Consider the following 18,857-nt stretch of genomic DNA (forward strand, 5'->3'; position numbering starts at 1 on the left):
CCAGTCAGGGGTATTGGAGATAAATGTCTTTTAGTGATTGGCCATCCCACACATATCTCATCAAATATTCATGCTGGGGACTTGGGAGACTTCCGAGGATGCAGGGATATAAGATATTCTCCTATCAGTTTGGCGCTGGGATAGGTAGTCAATGTCTCAGCAAAGAGCCGCCTCCAGAAGAACTCCGCTGTTCAAGGCTGGCGAGGCCGGCAGGGAACACGGGCTTCTCCTCTGAGGTATCTCATTTTCTGCTTGTTGATCATTCTCCTGCGTTCGGGAGGAAAGAACGTGTGATCTCCGGGATTGTGAAGGTTGCTTTTGAAGTACCAAACTTTTAAGAGTACGGATTTCTTGATTTAACTTGTAAACGGTACTGTGATTCCAATGTAAGGTTCAAACTCCGTGATGCAGCTTGGTGGAAGTTTTTTTTTCCCGTTTTAAATAGAATTTCAGAAGATCACAGAGGGTTGCTTTTTTATCATTATGATTTTAAATCTAATAATTGCAGTCTCTGTTCTCAGGACTTTTTGTTCCGAACTGAATTGGGAAAGAAAGCTATGATCGTAAACTTCAAAACATAGTGACCCTGAACGAGTTCAAAACGATGGTGAAATCCATCGAGTCCAAGCTAACAGACAAGCTGCACCGGCTAACATGGTAGCAGCTTACACATTTAGCCGACACAAGCCGACATTGCCATCCCATTTAAGTTAGGTTTGTAGTCAATGTGCACTCTCCTTTTAGCTTGGTTTTGGTCACCACCACCACCTCCAAAGGAAACTAACTTTCCCTTTCAGTTGTGTTGCTAGCTTTAGTGTTTGCATCCTTTATTATATGCCCAGCAGAGGAACTTTGAAGTACATAACACTAAGACACTAAGTGCAAGGCTGCCAATGTTCACACATTGAACGTGAGACTCGTGCACTTTTCACAGGGTCTCACGCCCCAAGCCAAAATCTTTCATGCAAAGAAAAACACATTTATAACGTATTAAACCTGCAAAAACCTCACAAATTGTCAAATAGAAATGATGGAAAGGCATCATAAACCCGATTTAGCATACAGAAAAAGAAAGATTTAGATTATTTAATCGTCAAAAGCTTTAAAATTGTGAATTTGTCAGCTGAACTTTTTAAACAAAATTCCTGGCTGTTGGGGAGTGATGGCCCCGACCCCTGTACTCTAAATTGAGTAGATTTCAATCTCCACTCCAAACTAAATTGAAAACTTCAGCCGTCCCGTAGGTGATGTGTGGTCGAATTTGTATCTGACACGCCATGGACATAGCTGAGTCACGTTATTAAAACACAGACGTGTATACGTGTATCTGGAGTTATTGCAGATCACAGTGGGACCCCAGGAGACAGCACTCTTTTGAGCAAACAGGGTTGATAGGTTATGGGCACATTGAGTCGGAGCATATGAGTCACAGCTGCAAGTCTATTATTTGAATAGAGGTAGTGAGGGTGGTGTATATCAAATACAAATTATGAGATAAGCCAGAGTCAATGGACCGCATTGAAAAACTGCCACCATATGACATCAATTTACATTTGACTCTGATTTTCACCTAAAGAAGATAGATGTTTATTTAATTATATATTACTCATATAATTGGTGATGCACTTTTACCTAAATGGAGGCGGCAGCTTTACATTCACCTGAGTACTTTCAGCCGCTGTGATTTAATGCAGAACCTAGTTCGGTGAGCTCACGTTCAGCTCTTTGGCTGACCACCCTCTGCCTGAGCAAGAATCTCATATCCTAAGAGCCCTTGAATGTATGCGCTGTCATACTGGGTGAAACTGGGCCATCTCATTGTGTCTCCAGTCCTCATTTCAACACGGAGCCTTTTTGAAAGGCCTGCCAGTGCCCCGTCCTCCCCTGCACTAAATGTGTAGGGACGAGATAGTGCATTCTCATGTTATCTGCCACCGGCCTCTTGCCCCTTCAGCCATTTTCTCATTTCACAGATTTGACCAGGAGGTGACCTTGGCTTTTTAAGTGCTTTTAAGGCAGAGCCAAGTCTCCTCATCCTTTTTCCTGTCTCACAAATGGAGAGAGAGAGAGAGGACGGGGGATTTCTTTCTAACCTGTTCTTCAACGGCCTTTTTCCCCCTTTTTTCATCCTCTCTCATGCTCGTAGCCGCTGTCCATTTTTGGTTTTTTTTTATGGAGAAGACATGATGACAGGCTGTTGTCTGCTAATTCTAAGTGGGTCTGTGCTTTTAATGTAGAAAATGGCCCCAGGAGAGCAGCAGCATATGTTTATGACACATGACGTCAGGCGCAGAGGACGGTCAGGGAGTTTGAAGTCGGGGAGACACACAGTCTAGTAGACGAATGTGATGCAACAAAGAACTAATTGAACAACTTTGCCCCAGAGAGTACCACCCAATATTCAAATACTAAGCATCTTGTGTCTCAGATGTAAGTAATTATTTATAGCACCGGCAGCATCTTCACCGCCTCCCACAAGGGATGGGGATAAGGTGAAGACCACATGCTTGTGTCTGCTAGGATGGGAACTGATACCAATGTATCGATACCAAACCCATTAGCGATTCTTCTTTTATCAAAACTAATGCCATTATTGATTGGTCTTCTCAATCCAATTCTTTATCGATGCATGATTAATTGTTGGACGGCGAAAGAGTACATACAGGGGGACTAACTTATACTAAGTAACTATACCGAGAAATGATTTCAACCATCCTGAAGTCAGTGGGAAAAAACGTGAAAGTGTTTGAAATGTTATCCTTTTACTTTATTATTACAGTGGTTATTTGCATAAATGATCACATTTTTTTAATTAAATATTTGCTTTGAAAAACATTTTGATTATGTATTATCGGCTGCATTGAGCTAGTGTTAGGAAGTTAAACAGATCACAATTCTCTGTCTGTTTTTATATTGCTGTAAAAACAACTGTATTTATTCAAGTTCCTTGTCAAAAACTTAATGGTACAAGATTACAATACTTGCAAAATTACTCGAATGCAAATATGTTATGTCTAGGGCTTTTATTGTGAAAGGTAAGAACAGAAGGAGTGTGCTGCCTGTGTCAAGGTTGAAAAGAGTAATTCATTTTTCGGTCTTGGCTGGGACTACAGTGCTCTGTGTTTTTATTTCTTAAATATGGGCGCAACTCAAACCGTTCTGCACAACCTGATTGTTTGAAGCCTTTATTGGCTTTGAGAAATATTAACCTCATTCCAAAAAAAACAATTGACTTAATTTAACAGATTGCAAATATTACACAAAGAAAAAAAGGCGACGTTATTCACTTTTAAGAGTAAAGTGTACTTGTCAGACTAGTTTTAATGCAGCATACTTTTTAGATCATTATCTTTTCTCTGTTTCACATGGATACATTCAACTTGCTTCCTTTCTTCATTTATTATTTAATGCATACATGATCCATTAAGAGGCAGGTGGTCAGCTGGTCCCCTCCACAGCGCTGTGGAGGTCCCGCTATGTGAGACTAGCTGGTTGTTCTGCCGCAGCCTCGTGTCCACATGACTCTCTGCTCAAAGCAGCGTGACTGAAGCTACAGCAGGAGAGGATGAAAGCGGGATGGCCGTCCTTTTCAGCGCGTTTTTAGATGCGTAGCCTACGGCCCCCGAAGTTAAAAGTAGCTGCTAATATTTAGAGAAAAATCAACAGTGTGCAGTGCAGCATGCTCCGGTCGTGAACGCTGCTCTGAAGTCAGTTACATCACATCGGAGAACCATGCAGACAGCAAGTGTGTCTGTTGGGTAAACGCTTAAAAGTTTGATCAAATATACACAAAACTACTACTCCTGCTTTCTGTCATAACGTAAATATTCAACCACGTGTATGTGCAATTAAATAGGCATGCTCTATCGGTGTATCCTGATCAATAGAAACTCTTTTATTTGATGTGGACTTCTCTGATATGATGATCAGCCACAGATGGTCTTCCTCAGGTCAAAGACGTGAACACATCTGTATTTAAAAGTATTTAACAATGAAACATCACAGCGTTTCCTCCTAATCAGCCTGAATGAGTCGTCTGATGCGAGACGTGTTCAGGATGATTTGTCCACTTCTCTAATCTTATTGTCCTCATGTGATTGGAGAGACCTGGATGTGATCTGTGACGGTCTGTGATGGGAACTGGGACTTCTTTATTGGAATAATCAAAGTTTAGGACCCTGTAACATGTCATTTTAAATTATGTTTTGATGAAACAGACACATTATTTTATGCACACAATTTGCTGATTCATTGGCCAAATCATAATATAATATGAGAGACAAGCAATGAATGAAAATTTTTAGTGTTGTTATATTTATTGATCACACTTGAAAAATAGAGACTGTGAATATTGTCTGGTGTATATGTGACACGTTATCAAATACATCCGTGTGTAAGTTCACTTGTATAACTGGAAATAATTCCAGTCGTATCCACATCAGATAACGTTACGCATAATCTTTTACCTATTTTTTTACTAAATAACTGCTTTTACTTTTGTCTACCCTACCCACCACTGCTCCATATCGGTACGGAACGCCATGGAATCGGAAACTAGGAACCGATTCTGTGCATTCCTTTGTGTCTCCTTGTGTACTGCTCGCGTGTCAAGTGTGTTTTCTAGTGGAAATAAGCAGGCAGCATTGCAGTCCTCCATCGCCATCCCTCCCAAGTGCACCCCTGGCAGAGCGCTAATCTGGGTCAAAGTGCTAACTGCTGAGAGGGGCCGCGGAGAGGCTCGACCACATGTGAATCATTTCTCACGCCTCCCGTCCTCATTATGCTCACCGCGGCGGGAGCAGCGAAAAGCGTTCGCATTTCCCTCTGACCTTAAAACGTAAACATCAAGGCGTCACTCTGAAAGCTTTGGTCACGACCACATCCTCGGAGCCTTATATCAGCAGTTCTCCGTGATGAAGCAAGTGCCGTGTATGTTGCCATTCACTTCTTTGATGCACTCCATTTGTGTATCATGATAAATGCAATCCCTCTTTTTCATGTCCCGGACAGCATTAAGGACACAGAGCTATAAATGATATGAGAGCTTTTCCTCTCCAGCCAAGTAAGTAGAAATCAAATGGGGGGGGGGGGGGGATTTGGACCAATCTGAGGAAGCTCTTAACAATCACATTTCAATTACGAAAACAGACTGGATGATCTGGGCGTGCCTGCTGCGGTAGTGAAAGGGTCCGCAGCCTTTTGTTCCAACTGTTTTGATGCTTGATTGCTCTGAAGGTAGCATCAACGGGATTGGCACACGCTCGGCATTTCATGAGAACCTACTCCAGCTTCCACCACCTGTGCCGCTCCTGCTCTAGGAAAGGAAAGGGAGGGGGGGGAAAGCTTAACGCTGATGAATTGGAAGAGCTTTGTTGACGTCTCCAACACACCCTGGAACGAGAACAAGGTGCTGTCGTCTCACTGTGTAAGCTTTAAAAAAAAAGGCAAGGACACATAACAGAGAAAAAGGCTGTTTGCCGGTGCTTAGAAATATTCTCGTATCAGAGACCATTTGGGTGTTTTTTTCTTTGCGCTCCAAGGCTTGTCTTGCACACGGGTACCTTATGGGAGAGCAGCTGGAAGTGCCGCTGTCACTGGACTGCTTGTTTCCTCCCTCGGGGGCCATAGTGATGGTGGTGGTGGTGGTGGTGGGGGGAGGACAGCATGTCCGTGGGGAAGGCATGGAGAGGGCGACGCTGCTGTCGCGGCGGCGTACATCTGTTTTGGGTCCTTGGCGAAACCGGCCTCCGAAAGTTTGACGAATCGGTAAAAGTGCACCAGGTTCTGGCACAATTTCATGATCAAGAAACCAGCCTACTGACGCAAAAGGAAAATTAAAAAAGCAAAGTAAGAGTTTGTGTTGTCGCCTCAAACAACATGACGACTCCCTCTGGAAGATTAGTATTGTGGAGATGATTTCGAAACGTGGTTGGCTGTTGCGACACATGGTTTACAGGAATTACACGGTGGATCTCCCGGTAACAGCGCGTTGATAACACCCTCACAGATAATTCCCCATTCCTTCCCGTTAATTAAGATCATTTCAGTGTTTCTATAAGGAGCGTGGATGTCTAACCAGGGTCGCCAAATCTTTGTAAATGACAGATTCCTTTGTCTGCCGTGCTGTAAAGATGTAGTAATTGGTAAACTGTTTGACCAATTTGAATTATTAACAAAACAGCCATTTCATAATAAAGGGATTTATTATTCCGCCCTGCGCCACAATTTTGTTATCAACAAAAGCCTTTGTTACCCTCAGCTTTTTATCGAGAAAGAAAATCCATTGAAAGTGGCTAAAGGCCTGACACAAAGCAACTGCTGAATCCCTGCAAATCTGCAGGCTTAATTGATTATTTGTGCAGAGCTGTATATCTGCAAGGTGCAGGATACCCAGGGGAAATAATGTAAAACAGATAACAAGATGAAATGAGGTAGAATTGCTTTCTGCTTCCTATTTCATGAATCTTTTCCCATTTTCTTATTCACAATGAGTTTCCCATCTAGGTTCTTTTTCCCATTACAGGAACGCAGCTTCACATTTTAGAAGCGGTGTGGCCTAAATGGAGAGTTGAGAGTTTATTCAAGTAGGCAAGAAAGTGTTTGTTATGAGGTTATTTTGATTTCTGAATAACACATGGAGGAACTCAATGTTGTGTGTATACCTGAGACTTCCACACGAGAACATTTTATTTTCAAATCGTATCTTCATTATTCTCCCTCTCAGTTCCCAGCCGGCATTCAAAGGAATGAATTCATTATGCTGATATTCTACACATTTTCTTTTTTTGTAAAAAGCAATCTATTCAGGTTTGCAGGTGTTACTCCTGAGCTGAGCCACGTGTTCTCCGAGGCATCCTCACATTGTGGTTTCACTTTTGTGGGACTATCTTTTAAAGGGACAACTTTGGGAAGATGGGATGTGAAATTACTGTGCAACTTGACTCATGTTTGTGGCATGTTAGTGCCGCTCTGCTCAGTCCTTACCTTTTTTTTCTGCCCCCATTCACTCTTGCTCTTCGCTCCCCTTTCATAGCACTTGAAAAGTAAAAAAAAATTGTTGTATCGTTGGCATGCAGGAGGATGGCTTCCACTCAGCAGCAATCAAGCCATTACGAATGGCGAGGGAATGGTAGGCCTTTTGTTTTGTATTGCTTTGCTTTTTTTTTTGGTGTGATATAGAATTCCTGGCATTTGGTTGCACATCAGGCCAGACCATAATTGCCTTCTCCTCACTGGGGAGCTCCTTGTTTTCCATTTGAAGTCTGCCTCTGTCAGATTTCACCATTAGAGGGAGGGGGGGTGCAGCAGGGGGGAAGAAGACAATTCCTGGATCAGTCATCTCATACGGGCTGCCAGAGAAGCATGGAGGACATTGAGGATGAATCCAGGGATAGCTTGCCAAGGTATGTTTTGCCTGGAACCTGGAAAAAAATTGAATATTGCTAGCAAAAGGTATACCAACTAGGTCCTACCTTATAAGATATCCTGTACTCTATCTAGTATTGAAACGTTTGCATGGTTCATTTATTATTTATTATGAAATGTGGAATTTTGCCAGCCACTTTGATTGTTATCAACCGATTGATCACATAGATACGGGTTGAAATGGGGCTGCTATGTCTACTAGTTGGTTCAGAAGGCTTTTTCATCCATCCACATGCTGATCACTGACAAAAGAACAAGACGAAGATGTAAGGCGCCGACCTCTAGTGACCATAGTAATTGATGGGAGCAAAGGAGGAAGTCAGGAAGAGTGACGTGTCCACGTAGGGAGGAAGTTGGGTTGATGGGTCAAACAAACACAGAACCCTCACCCAGGTAACCACTTTTCGTGTCTTGTGTGAAATCAAAACTCAACGTTGACTTTTACCATATTTCTGTTACATTCAGCCCAAACCACCATCTTTTCTTGAACCCTGACCAAGAAGTTTTGTTGTTAAGCTTCACTTTCACAAAGTGGTAGGTTTCATTTTGGCCCGACTGCAGCATTAGAACGGTAGTGATGCTAACCACTGATAATGCCCATTCAATTGGCTTATAACATTTTTGAAATGGGGTGCATTTCAGTTATTTTTCATAATGTTAAATTAAATATATCAGGCAAAACAAGCAGTTTGAAGACGCTTACTTGGGGCTCTGGGATCTTGGAATGATTTGACAAAAAAAATCAATAATTTGTAGATTGATGATAATAATCATTAGTTGCACCCCTGTAAATATGACTTTCCAAGTACTGAATTTTATGCATCTAATTATTTTTTACACATTAAGAAAAACATTAAGAAATGAATTTCTCATTGTCTTTGTGATACTAGTCAATACAGAGCTCTTCACGTCATTTTCCTATTCCCTTGTTTCTCGTTTTCATTCCCTTGTGCACTCATCTTTTTGCACAGCAACATAATAACCCTCAGCTTGCTGTGACATCAAGGATTGATGGGCAGAAGATTTCCAGCTGAGAGCCATTTCCAAACACCAAGGCGTGATCCAACAGTCGATAGTTGCCTTCGAGGGTTTTTTGACTCTTTCTGGGCGTACTTTCCATCTCATCTCTTCAAAGAGCAACCGTAGTAATAATCAGAAGAAATTCTGGCTGCTAGCGTCTGTTGTTACATACACAATGACAACAAAAAGCAGAGAATACTGAATTTAAAAAATGCAAGGTTCGAGGAATCTTGATGAAATTGAACATTTAGCCACGAGAATGAAAGTGTACTTAATTTGTAAGGCCCTTGCGGCTAGAGCGCACTGCTTTTGTCACAGCGTTGTTGCCACAAAGCTCCCTTTATGTCAATCTAATGCGATTTAACCTTCTTACTGAGAACACGGTATCAAGAGGAGTTCGGGACAGACAGCTGATATGAGTTAAGTGCACGGCGCGCTGCTGGGTACAAGCGAGAGAGGAGAGGCAGTGTTGTGGTTTATTTGGTCCAGTTAACACACACAGTGTATAATGGATATTTAACAGCCCCAGCCTGCTGGAAGTGTGCCGTGTACTGAAATGGTGCTGGGGACATCTGAGGGAGTGTGTGACTGCCAGGATGACACACCCATTAAAACACACTTAGTCCATTTCACTGCTGCAGCTCCGCTCTGCATTCATGCCACAAGACTGAACACAACACATGCGTGCCTCTGTCTTATTAATGGATGCTCTCAGTGAATCCATACCATCGTCCATATGTCTATATATACCTAAGAATATACAGTAGACTGGAGATAGGGATGATGATGTTTTTAGTTTTTCATAAGTCTGGGGTAGGTAGGAGAAGCGAGCATCCTTCCCTGCTGCGCCTTTGGCAGGATGAGCATCTCATCCTCTTCCTGCTCTGAGCACCTCCTGAATTATTGAAATAAGAAAGGCGCCTATGCTTTGTCTTGTATCATCAGGATAGACGCCAAAACTCCAATCTGAGCGATCAACTCCCGTCTAACTCGTTGCAGATAAGCTGTTTAATTGAAGCTCTCCCACTGGATCATGCGACAGAACACCATTTAGTTTTTTGTAGGTCAGGCGTCTCAACATGGCTTGTGTTTGTGCGAAAGGAAAGAGCTGCTGCTGAGTTCTCACCAAAGGCAATGAGGCAGGCGCTGGAAGGCAAGAGTTACCTGAGCCCAGGTGTCAGGAGGACTCTTGTACTTGTAGCCATCAGCTGAGGTTCCTCTAATGATGCCTCTCATCATCATGCTGCACTCAGTTTTCTCCAGCAGAACTCTGCAATTTACTGGAGACACGCCGTGAATATAATGGAGGCAATGCAATAGATTGTGCTTCAGCCTGTACTTAGTATTCCAACTCATCAAATACCGACGTTCGGTCAGTGGCCCTGTGCTTCAAACTGTGATGCTCTAGGACTCAGGGATTGTGGATTTCCGCTTATTACATGCATAACCTCTTTTCAAAATACACCAGCAAAGTAGGGTTACTTACGCAACAAAACGACTTGGTTGGGCTCGGGAGAAGATTGTGGTTTGGATTAAAATAAGTCCCTTTGTTGTGTAAATTAATTATGCTTTTTTTTGCTGGAATTAGTAAAGTCACGTAACCAAACTATGTTAAAATAAGTCAGTTTGTTGGGTTTCATAGGACATGAACAGCGTTCTTCTGGGTGAAAGTCAGACTGTACATAAGAAGTGGATGTAGATATCGTGCCGTCACCCATTGGGTTGTGGATTGCCGTTTTGAAGCCTCAAGTTCGGCGATTTCGCCGTTGCCAATTTGGATTATGGCTGTCACCATGTTCTTTTGCAACCAATGAATGGAAGTTACCATATTTGGAATGCGGAGGAGTGACGTAGAGACGCCGTATATGATTCTGGTAACCTGTCAATCACATTGCTAACTCAGTAGATCACAAAGAAAGAGATTATTGTTACAGATATTATTTAATATTGTGGGTGAAACGCTTGAATAGACAAATGTTGCCTCTAGCTGGTAGCATTGTATCAGTTTCTCATGTTTTATGTGGAGAATATCAGCTTCATATGTGCTCCATATAGAGCTGGACGAATTAATAAAATGTTATTTTCCATTTCGAATTTAGCTTCCAGAGATAAACAAGGTGTTTATGATTAAATTGTTTACAGGAGCACAACATTCTTCATTAATCTAGCCTCTTAAAAATGCACCAGATTGATCCATTTTACTTAATTAACCCAAATTTCATTCATAAATGCATAATGTTTTCAACCAAATCAAAAATATTTTAACAAATTGTTAATTTGTTTTGACATCATGTTAAAAATTTAATTATGTAGTTAATGTATTTCACATACAGACACTTAGCTGAAATACTCTCTTTAAATTTATATTTACTCTCTATATGAAATTGCAGCCATCAACCAGTTCACAACAGATTTGCACATGTACTTGTACTTTGTGATGCGTTTACTATGTAAGCAGGACAAAGACTGGTAAACGAAATAATACTGATGATTAAATCACACTGGGTAGAAACCTGCACAGAACAGGCCGCAGTGGATGGATATGTTAAATTTAGTTTTCAAGAATGCACAAAGAGCTATTGACTGGCCGACTCCCGGGTGAGGCCGACTCCCGGTGCAGGTGATCGATGTGTGTGTGGTCATTGAACGGAGCTTAGAGGTAGTTTGTATTCTATTAGCAATCTCTGGGGTTTTACAGCAGTGGAACAAAAGCTCACGCTGATGCCTAGTTGCTGGCAAAGAAAAGACCAACGCCGCTGTTACGTCTGTAGGCTGCTACTTCTGCTGTTTATCGGCTTTTTTCTCCCTCAGCCAGTTGTAGTTTTACAGCTGCTATGAGGACTTGCCAATCGTGGTGTGACCGACCCTGATGCATAATTCTGTTCCTGCTGGAAACTGTTTGTGCTACAGCTTCCGTTGCTGCTCATAAGCCTCTCGATGTGTGTACGTACAGCTCTCAACATCTGAAAGACACTGATGTCTTCCTTTTAAAACGCCGCTCAGATGATTTAATGACAGGTTAAGGGGTATAAACTAATTGAACTATGTGAGTTGATAAGTTGTTGTGCTTATCTTCTGACAGCCAGTATGACAAGGTTGTAACGTTTACCCAAGATTTTGTCCCCTCGTATAGTGCATTAACTTAAGTGTCACAGCACAATTTTACAGCAGTTCGTGGAAAAAGTCTCAAAATGCAATGTATTGGTTGTGTTTAAAGGGACACATTTTTCCGTGTTGCTTGAAATAACTACGTATAGTTAAGTTTAGGCAACAAAAACAATACATTTGAAACCACAACGTGGTGTCAAACAACGGCCTTCTGGTTGAAAGCCCCGTTTGTTGGACCCATCCACCTCCACTACCGCCGCCCAATAGTCGTCTTTTTTGGCTATTATAATAATATGCTCTGAGTGTTGCTTAGTCTTATGGATGCATTGAATTTGTGTGTCTGTATCTGAATGAGGCTCCTAATTAACTTTCCATTCGCATTATTTTCGTCCTGAGGGACAAGAAAGTGTCTCTGTACACGAACCAATAGATTGCATTTGGTAACTATTTCACAGACTGCCCTGATACTGGGCTGCATATCAACTCTATCACACATAATTGGAAGTCTGTTGATAAATGATTATGATGCTGGTGGAAGATAATTGCGTCATACATGGCCGTGTGGTCCTAAAATGAATTCCTTCACAATCTGTTGATGCTTGACAAAAATGGCAACTTATTTGGCATGCGGCGTCCAACACTCAAACTGTTTCTCATGTGCTTCTCATTCAGATCCCAGTGAGAGCCTGTACAGCATGAGGCTGGTGTGGAAATCCCTGGACAAGATGAGGTGTCTGAGGAAACGCTCTACTATTCCCTTCCTCGGCTTCCTCATCACCTTCCTCCTCTTCCTGAACCTCTACATTGAAGATGGCTACGTGCTGGTTAGTACATTTGAGTCGCGCATGTTCTTAGCATTTCCCGAATTAGAATCTTAGATGAAGTATTCCTTCTTAAATTCTGAACAAACACATTTCACCAAATATGCCTTTGAAACCGGATGTGTTCTTGCACTTGTCCCTTTTATAATTGCTTGTTTTAAAGGAAACATGTTTGAATTTTTTATAACATGGTCCCAAGTTGAAATCATCGTTTATTTATTATTCATGGTGCCATCAAAACTGGGTGATCACAGTACATTATCTGTGTTTGTTATTTAAATTATTAAGAGAACGTTCGCATCTCCGGCTCTCCGGCTCTTTTTTCTCAGCTCCACTTGCTGGGCTATGCAAAGTGCCTGTAGCGGCTTTAAGGTTCCTTTTGTCTCCAAACGTTAAGGGTTAGCTCTGCCACGTCAAAACACATATTGTCTCAAGTTTCTACAGGATGTTCGAGACAAGTTTTTCCCTTCATTTGAATTGTTCACTGTAGAAATTGAAATTTGCATGATGACTTTCCTGTCCCTTCTCTGCAGTAGTTATAACAGCTTGTACATGTTTTTTTTTTCTCTCCTTTGTTCATAATGCAAAGTTATGTTGTGTTTTTCATGTTGTGTTCCAGGAAGGAGATAAAAGGCAGCTCAGGGAAACATCAGTCCACCCTTCGAGCGCAGAGCGATACGTTCACACATTCAGAGACCTGAGTAATTCCTCTGGAACCATTAATGTCACGTATCGTTATCTCGCTGGTACCCCGCTGAACCGCAAGAGTAAGTTTAATGTTTGTTTAAAGAGAAATTTACATACACTGTTTTCATGCGCTTGGGGGAGTTACAGTAAGTCATACAGTGGTTGTGAGCATGAGCTGAGAATAAGAGCTAAAATTTAAAAATCTGCGACGTGGGGATTGAAAGCGCAGCAATAAACTGCAACTGCTCCAAAGAGACCTTTTTGCCTCAAAATTAATAAGCACTCCTCCTCTCGAGTACACCTTGGTTTAGTCACCAAACAGGATGTTGTACTTACAATGAGCAAAAAGCTTTAATTTAGGCTCTTATCCGTTAAATGTTTTGCAGCACTATTTACAGAAATGAATCACTGCTCACTGTGAAGCATTTTGCACTTAATTCCTCATTGGAAAATGTCTTCAAAATACAATACTAGCTTTCTCTCGACATTACAACTACATCTCTCGGTCCGACTCATGAGTGGGTGGGCGTGGCTGTATTGGATTTTGGTCACTTGATGACAGGTGGTCATGTACGTTGGGGAGATCAGCTGATAAAGACCCAGTGGCCGGGGGAAAATGTTGGTTTTGTTTGTTTCTGCAGAGCACGGATACGTTGAACGTCAACATTTTTGTAATTGGTCAGATCAAGTGATGTAATACAAAGAGCGACGCTGTGTATCGAGCAACCATTATTGAAAGTTACGTTTTATAACAAGGTCGTTTCGAGATGGTACCCCACAACTTACAAAACTCTCACAAAATAGATAAGTTTATGCATTGACCTTTATTGGTTTATGTTCAATAGGTTGTCAGGCAGTAAGTCTTAAAGGAGTTTTTGTAAATTATGGGTACCATCTACGACTGTATAATAACCAGTATATCAAGCGAGAAAGTCCACCAAGTATGAAAAGTATGAATTCGGTTTATATCATGCTTTCATGAAATGCAAATTTTTCTTCACAGAATATCTCACCATTGGACTGTCGTCAGTCAAAAGAAAAAGAGGGAACTACCTCCTGGAGACGATCAAGTCCATCTTTGATCAGTCCAGTTACGAGGAGCTCAAAGAGATCGTGGTCGTGGTCCACCTGGCAGACTTTGACCTGGCCTGGTGTGAGAACCTGGTGCAGGAAATCACCAGGAAGTTTGCCCACCACATCATAGCCGGACGCCTCCTGGTGATCCAGGCCCCAGAGGAGTACTATCCGTCTCTGGACGGGCTGAAAAGGAACTACAACGACCCGGAGGACCGGGTCCGTTTCCGCTCCAAGCAGAACGTGGACTACGCTTTCCTCCTCAACTTCTGCACAAACCTCTCTCACTTCTACATGATGCTAGAGGACGACGTGCGCTGCTCCAGGAACTTCCTGACGGCGCTGAAGAAGGTGATCACCTCCAGGGAAGGTTCCTACTGGGTGATGCTGGAGTTCTCCAAGCTGGGCTACATCGGGAAGCTGTACCACTCCAGGGACCTGCCACGTCTGGCTCATTTCCTCCTCATGTTCTACCAGGAAATGCCCTGCGACTGGCTCCTCATCCACTTCAGGGGTCTGCTGGCCCAGAAGGACGTGATCCGCTTCAAGCCCTCGCTGTTCCAGCACATGGGCTACTACTCCTCTTACAAAGGAGCCGAGAACAAGCTGAAGGACGACGACTTCGAGGAAGACTCCATAGACATTCCTGACAACCCTCCCGCCAGCATGTACACAAACATCAACGTCTTTGAAAACTACGACGCCACCAAGGCGTACAGCACCGTCGATGAGTATTTCTGGGGGAAGCCTCCTTCAACAGGAGACTTCTTTGTCATAGTATTTAACAAATCTACCAAAATTAGTAAAATTAAGATTGCTACTGGTTCCGACGACCGACAGAATGACATTCTTCACCACGGAGCTCTGGAGGTCGGAGAGAAACTAGTTGGGACTAAAAAAGGGAAACAGTGTTCCTCTTATATCACATTAGGGGAGTTTAAAAATGGCAACATTGAGGTGCAAGATGTAGACCACAAAATTGCCTTTGACATTGAGTGTGTTCGCATTGTGGTAACAGCCAGTCAGAAAGAGTGGCTCATCATTAGAAGTATAAGTTTATGGACTACACAACCCCCCAGCCAATAAGGACTACACACAAAGACTCTTAGTATGTCTTAGAGGCAAAGGTTTTTATTGTTATTATTTAATAATCTATGTATTTCCAGGTTTATTTATTCATTTTATATGTATTTATTGATACTCACTTTGATTGCCAAATTAGTCTATAGTTTTTTATACCTGCAAGTTGTAAACTTAGTGGAGCATCTTCACAGTCATTGTTAAGGACTGTTGAGCTGACCTCACACTATTCATGAACGTGTGTTTTCTTAAATGTTCCTTTAGTTATTTCAGATCTTGATAGCTGGGCGATATCTCAGTGTTGTGTTTGACCAACTTTTAGTGATATTGTACAGATATAATCATATTATGGTATTGTTTTACAACATTCCCTATGTTCAAATCCTACGAAAAGACCAAACCCAACAATGAATTGATCCCACTTACAAGTATTGTATCCAAAGTCCGATATATTTTATTCCTTTTTGCCAGAGACCTCCGTTGTTGTCCAAAAACTGTTGCAGTCAGTGAGCCATTCCAATTCACTGGGGGACATGCTACTTCATTACAATAAAGATGGGCCCTTATACAAGGTCGTGCTTCTGTAAATACTCACTAATGCACCATTATAACAGCAATGTGTAGTAATCCACAGCTGAAGATAGCTTCAGGATTTACGTTTCAGAAGAAGTGAATGGGCTTGGGGCTAAGATCCTCAGACAGGGGAAGTCAAACACTACTCAGAGAGGGAACAACACATTTTAGGGTTTGTGTCTTTTCATGGGATTTGTTGACATTAATCACACCAGCCTTATACTTAAATGGTTCCAAGCTAAATATAATTGAAGTGTTGCATTTAGAGAGTTTTGACCGGTGTAGAGTGTAACCATGAACCACATTTCATTGCATTAAACCAGCACAGTTGCCAGGAAAATAATATTGCATGTTGAGTTCCTGCAAACAATGGATGCGTTGAACGTGGACGTTTTTGCATTCAGTCAGAGGAAGTGACGTAATATATCGAGCCGTTATTGAAAGTTATAACAAGCAACAAAGATAGTTTAAAGAAACACTGGACTTTCACCCGGGACACCGCTGTTTGTGTCTTATGTGAAACCAAAGGTAAACATTGACTTTACGCTTGTTGTTACGTAAGAATGTCCGCCAAAGATTGTTGCTATTTATTTACGCTAGTTAAGTTGTAACAGTTGTTAAGTTATGTTGTTAGGCTATTATTCTGACATATTTCTTTCTATTCTTAACCAATCGTTTCACAACGTCAACCACGTGTCATTGTGCGTTTCTGCAAGTGTGATCGAGGTTGATATGAAACGTATTAATGAAACATATTTTTGGCACAAAAGCTTTGACATTCAACATTTCCCGTGCTTTGCAGAAATGTACAATGCCAACTATTTTTTCTGGCGACTGGGTAGATTGAACATCAGTATCCACCCTACAGTACCATTACTGATTTCTGTTAATTTTATTATAATTGACCACGGTTGCTCCTCTAAATATTATGAACCATTTATAATCTATGAATGTGGGAAAAGGATAGTTATTAAGAGGTGTAGTTAAATTATTTTTTAGAAACAGGTTCTCCTTGAAAATACCGTCCAATTAAAGCTATTTAACAAAAGCTTAGCACTGGGATTTCTCTCTTAACTATTTCCCTCATTGAAAACTCACCAGGAGAGTGTCAGAGGGCATCGTTGCCGTGAATATTCATCATGTCACAGCTAACTTTTGGCAGTCTCAAATTTTCTTTCCCGATTTAATCATCTCCTCCTGTTTGAGGTGAGTGGGCTGAGCTCCTCTACTGGCGCCGTTACAGTATGTTCCGTCAGGGCTGCTGACAGGAGAACAATGTTTGTTTTCACCCATCTTCTCTCGGAGCTGAGATTAGATTGCACAGTGAAGAATGGGCCAGGTCTGCTCTTAGGTCTCTCTTTCTTTTTTTCCACCACAGCACAATTTTCCCCCAGCAAATTGGTCTGTGTTTGCCTCACGCTCTACACCAGCAAAACAACATCTCCCCTGAAGCTATAGAATCTCAATTCGCTCTTTTCCCCCCAATGTTGTGCTCTCACAACTCCGATGTTTCTGCTCCTACATGGTTGCCTCCCTGTGATCTTTGCTCTCGCTTCATGCAGTCTGCCGCTGCTTTGGGGAAACTTGCTCGGCTTTTCCTTTGATGTATCCATTTTCAAATTCCCCACCTTGCCTCGTGTTGTTGAACAGCAAACATTTGCGAGAATTGACACTGCACATATTAACTGATGATCACCGTGTAGCAATTCAGAGCCGTGCTTTGAAAACAACCTTGTCACTTTCCATGTTCGTGTAATTCTGACCTGTCGGTGAGCAATGTTCAGTGACCGATTAGTTTCTACATCGAAACGGCGTCAAGGAATCCCTCAACAATGCAATAAAGAGGTAAATGTTTACATAACGCCCACGTTCTTTGGGAACACGAGGTTGAAGCAGATTGTCATTAAGCATGCTGCGACAGTTCCGTAACGCTTTGTTCAGCTGTTGCGATAGCCACCTGTTCCGTGTTTTCCCTCAAGGTCTTGTTCAGTGTCACAGATCAAGGCCTTTCGCAGATTGGCTTGTACCGGCACCTCAAAATCCTTCCTCAGCAAATCCCCCATGTGCTATCTGAAATGAAATTAGAATGCCCCACCACCACCACCACCACAATGTAGCTCATTGTTTTTCCTCAGCATTTCCCTTGGAAAGTCGCTATTCATTTTGGTGAACGATTCCGTGACCTGCATGGATCGGGTGGCGGGGTGGGGGTCTCGTTTCAATGGATGATCCTCGGAAACACAATCTACAATTGTGCCGTGCATCCGTTCTTTGAGACGCACGTCGCGGTGCCAATTCAGCCCGGTATTATACCTGCCTATGAGCTATAAACACATGATGTCACCGCAGGGCAGTTAGCTGTTTTACAAGTGTAATGGATGGCTTTGGTACGCCTCGCACTCACAAGTAGACCAATCGTGTCGTGTGGCTGTTATTTCTGGAGGAGAGATTGCTGTCTGATCTTTATTTGAAATAAGACGCCGGCCAAAACGAGCTGCTCGCTGCAGATTTATGAACAGATTTACATCTTGGGGATAACAACAAAAGCCGCATAAATTCCTCAACTGGATGTCAGACAAACTGCTGAGCACAGCATTCTTCGCTATTGGCAGCATGTTTGGCAAACCACAATCCATACTGGCGCCTCGAGTGAACAGCGTGCACAGGATCAGTTACACTGTACATTTCACTGAATACTAAAGGATGGTTTTTGTTCCTCTTGTTTAGTACTTACAGCAAATAAATGGCCATTTCCCATGTCCATTTGTCAAGAATTACAATCTCTGTGATGGAAAAAAGGGGCAGATGTTTGTGAATCACTTGCAGGAAGGTAACTGTCTAAGTTTGTTTAATTATATTGGTTGTGAGGGTCCGATCCCCCAAAGCTCCAAGCAAGTGATGAATGTGAATACGATGTGTGGGTCCTGAGTTATTTGAGATGTGAGCTGTCTTCCAGTGGAGCATGTACAAAGTGCATGAACTAAAGAATTTTTCAGTGGATAAAGAAACTCCTTTTATACGTCGGGATCTATGAATTATTGTTCAGCTTCTGCTAATGAAATTGTCCTG

The 18,857-nt window shown here is 42.1% G+C and overlaps 1 protein-coding gene across 14 annotated transcripts in view; it reads left to right on the plus strand.

Moving 5' to 3' along the window:
* Nucleotides 1-18,687, plus strand: part of mgat4c (mgat4 family member C) — a 108,646-nt gene extending 89,959 nt beyond the window's left edge. For all 14 annotated transcript variants that reach the window (XM_031867050.1, XM_031867058.1, XM_031867140.1 and 11 more), the window contains 3 exons: nt 12,226-12,377; nt 12,994-13,141; nt 14,065-18,687. In XM_031867050.1, the coding sequence (XP_031722910.1) occupies nt 12,226-12,377; nt 12,994-13,141; nt 14,065-15,221 (1,457 nt within the window). In that variant the 3' untranslated portion in view covers nt 15,222-18,687. The remainder of the gene's footprint in view (nt 1-12,225; nt 12,378-12,993; nt 13,142-14,064) is intronic.
* Nucleotides 18,688-18,857: the final 170 nt, after the last annotated feature.

Source organism: Anarrhichthys ocellatus, unplaced genomic scaffold (assembly GCF_004355925.1).
Source record: "Anarrhichthys ocellatus isolate YVR2014 unplaced genomic scaffold, GSC_Weel_1.0 scaffold2, whole genome shotgun sequence".
Classification (NCBI taxonomy): domain Eukaryota; kingdom Metazoa; phylum Chordata; class Actinopteri; order Perciformes; family Anarhichadidae; genus Anarrhichthys; species Anarrhichthys ocellatus.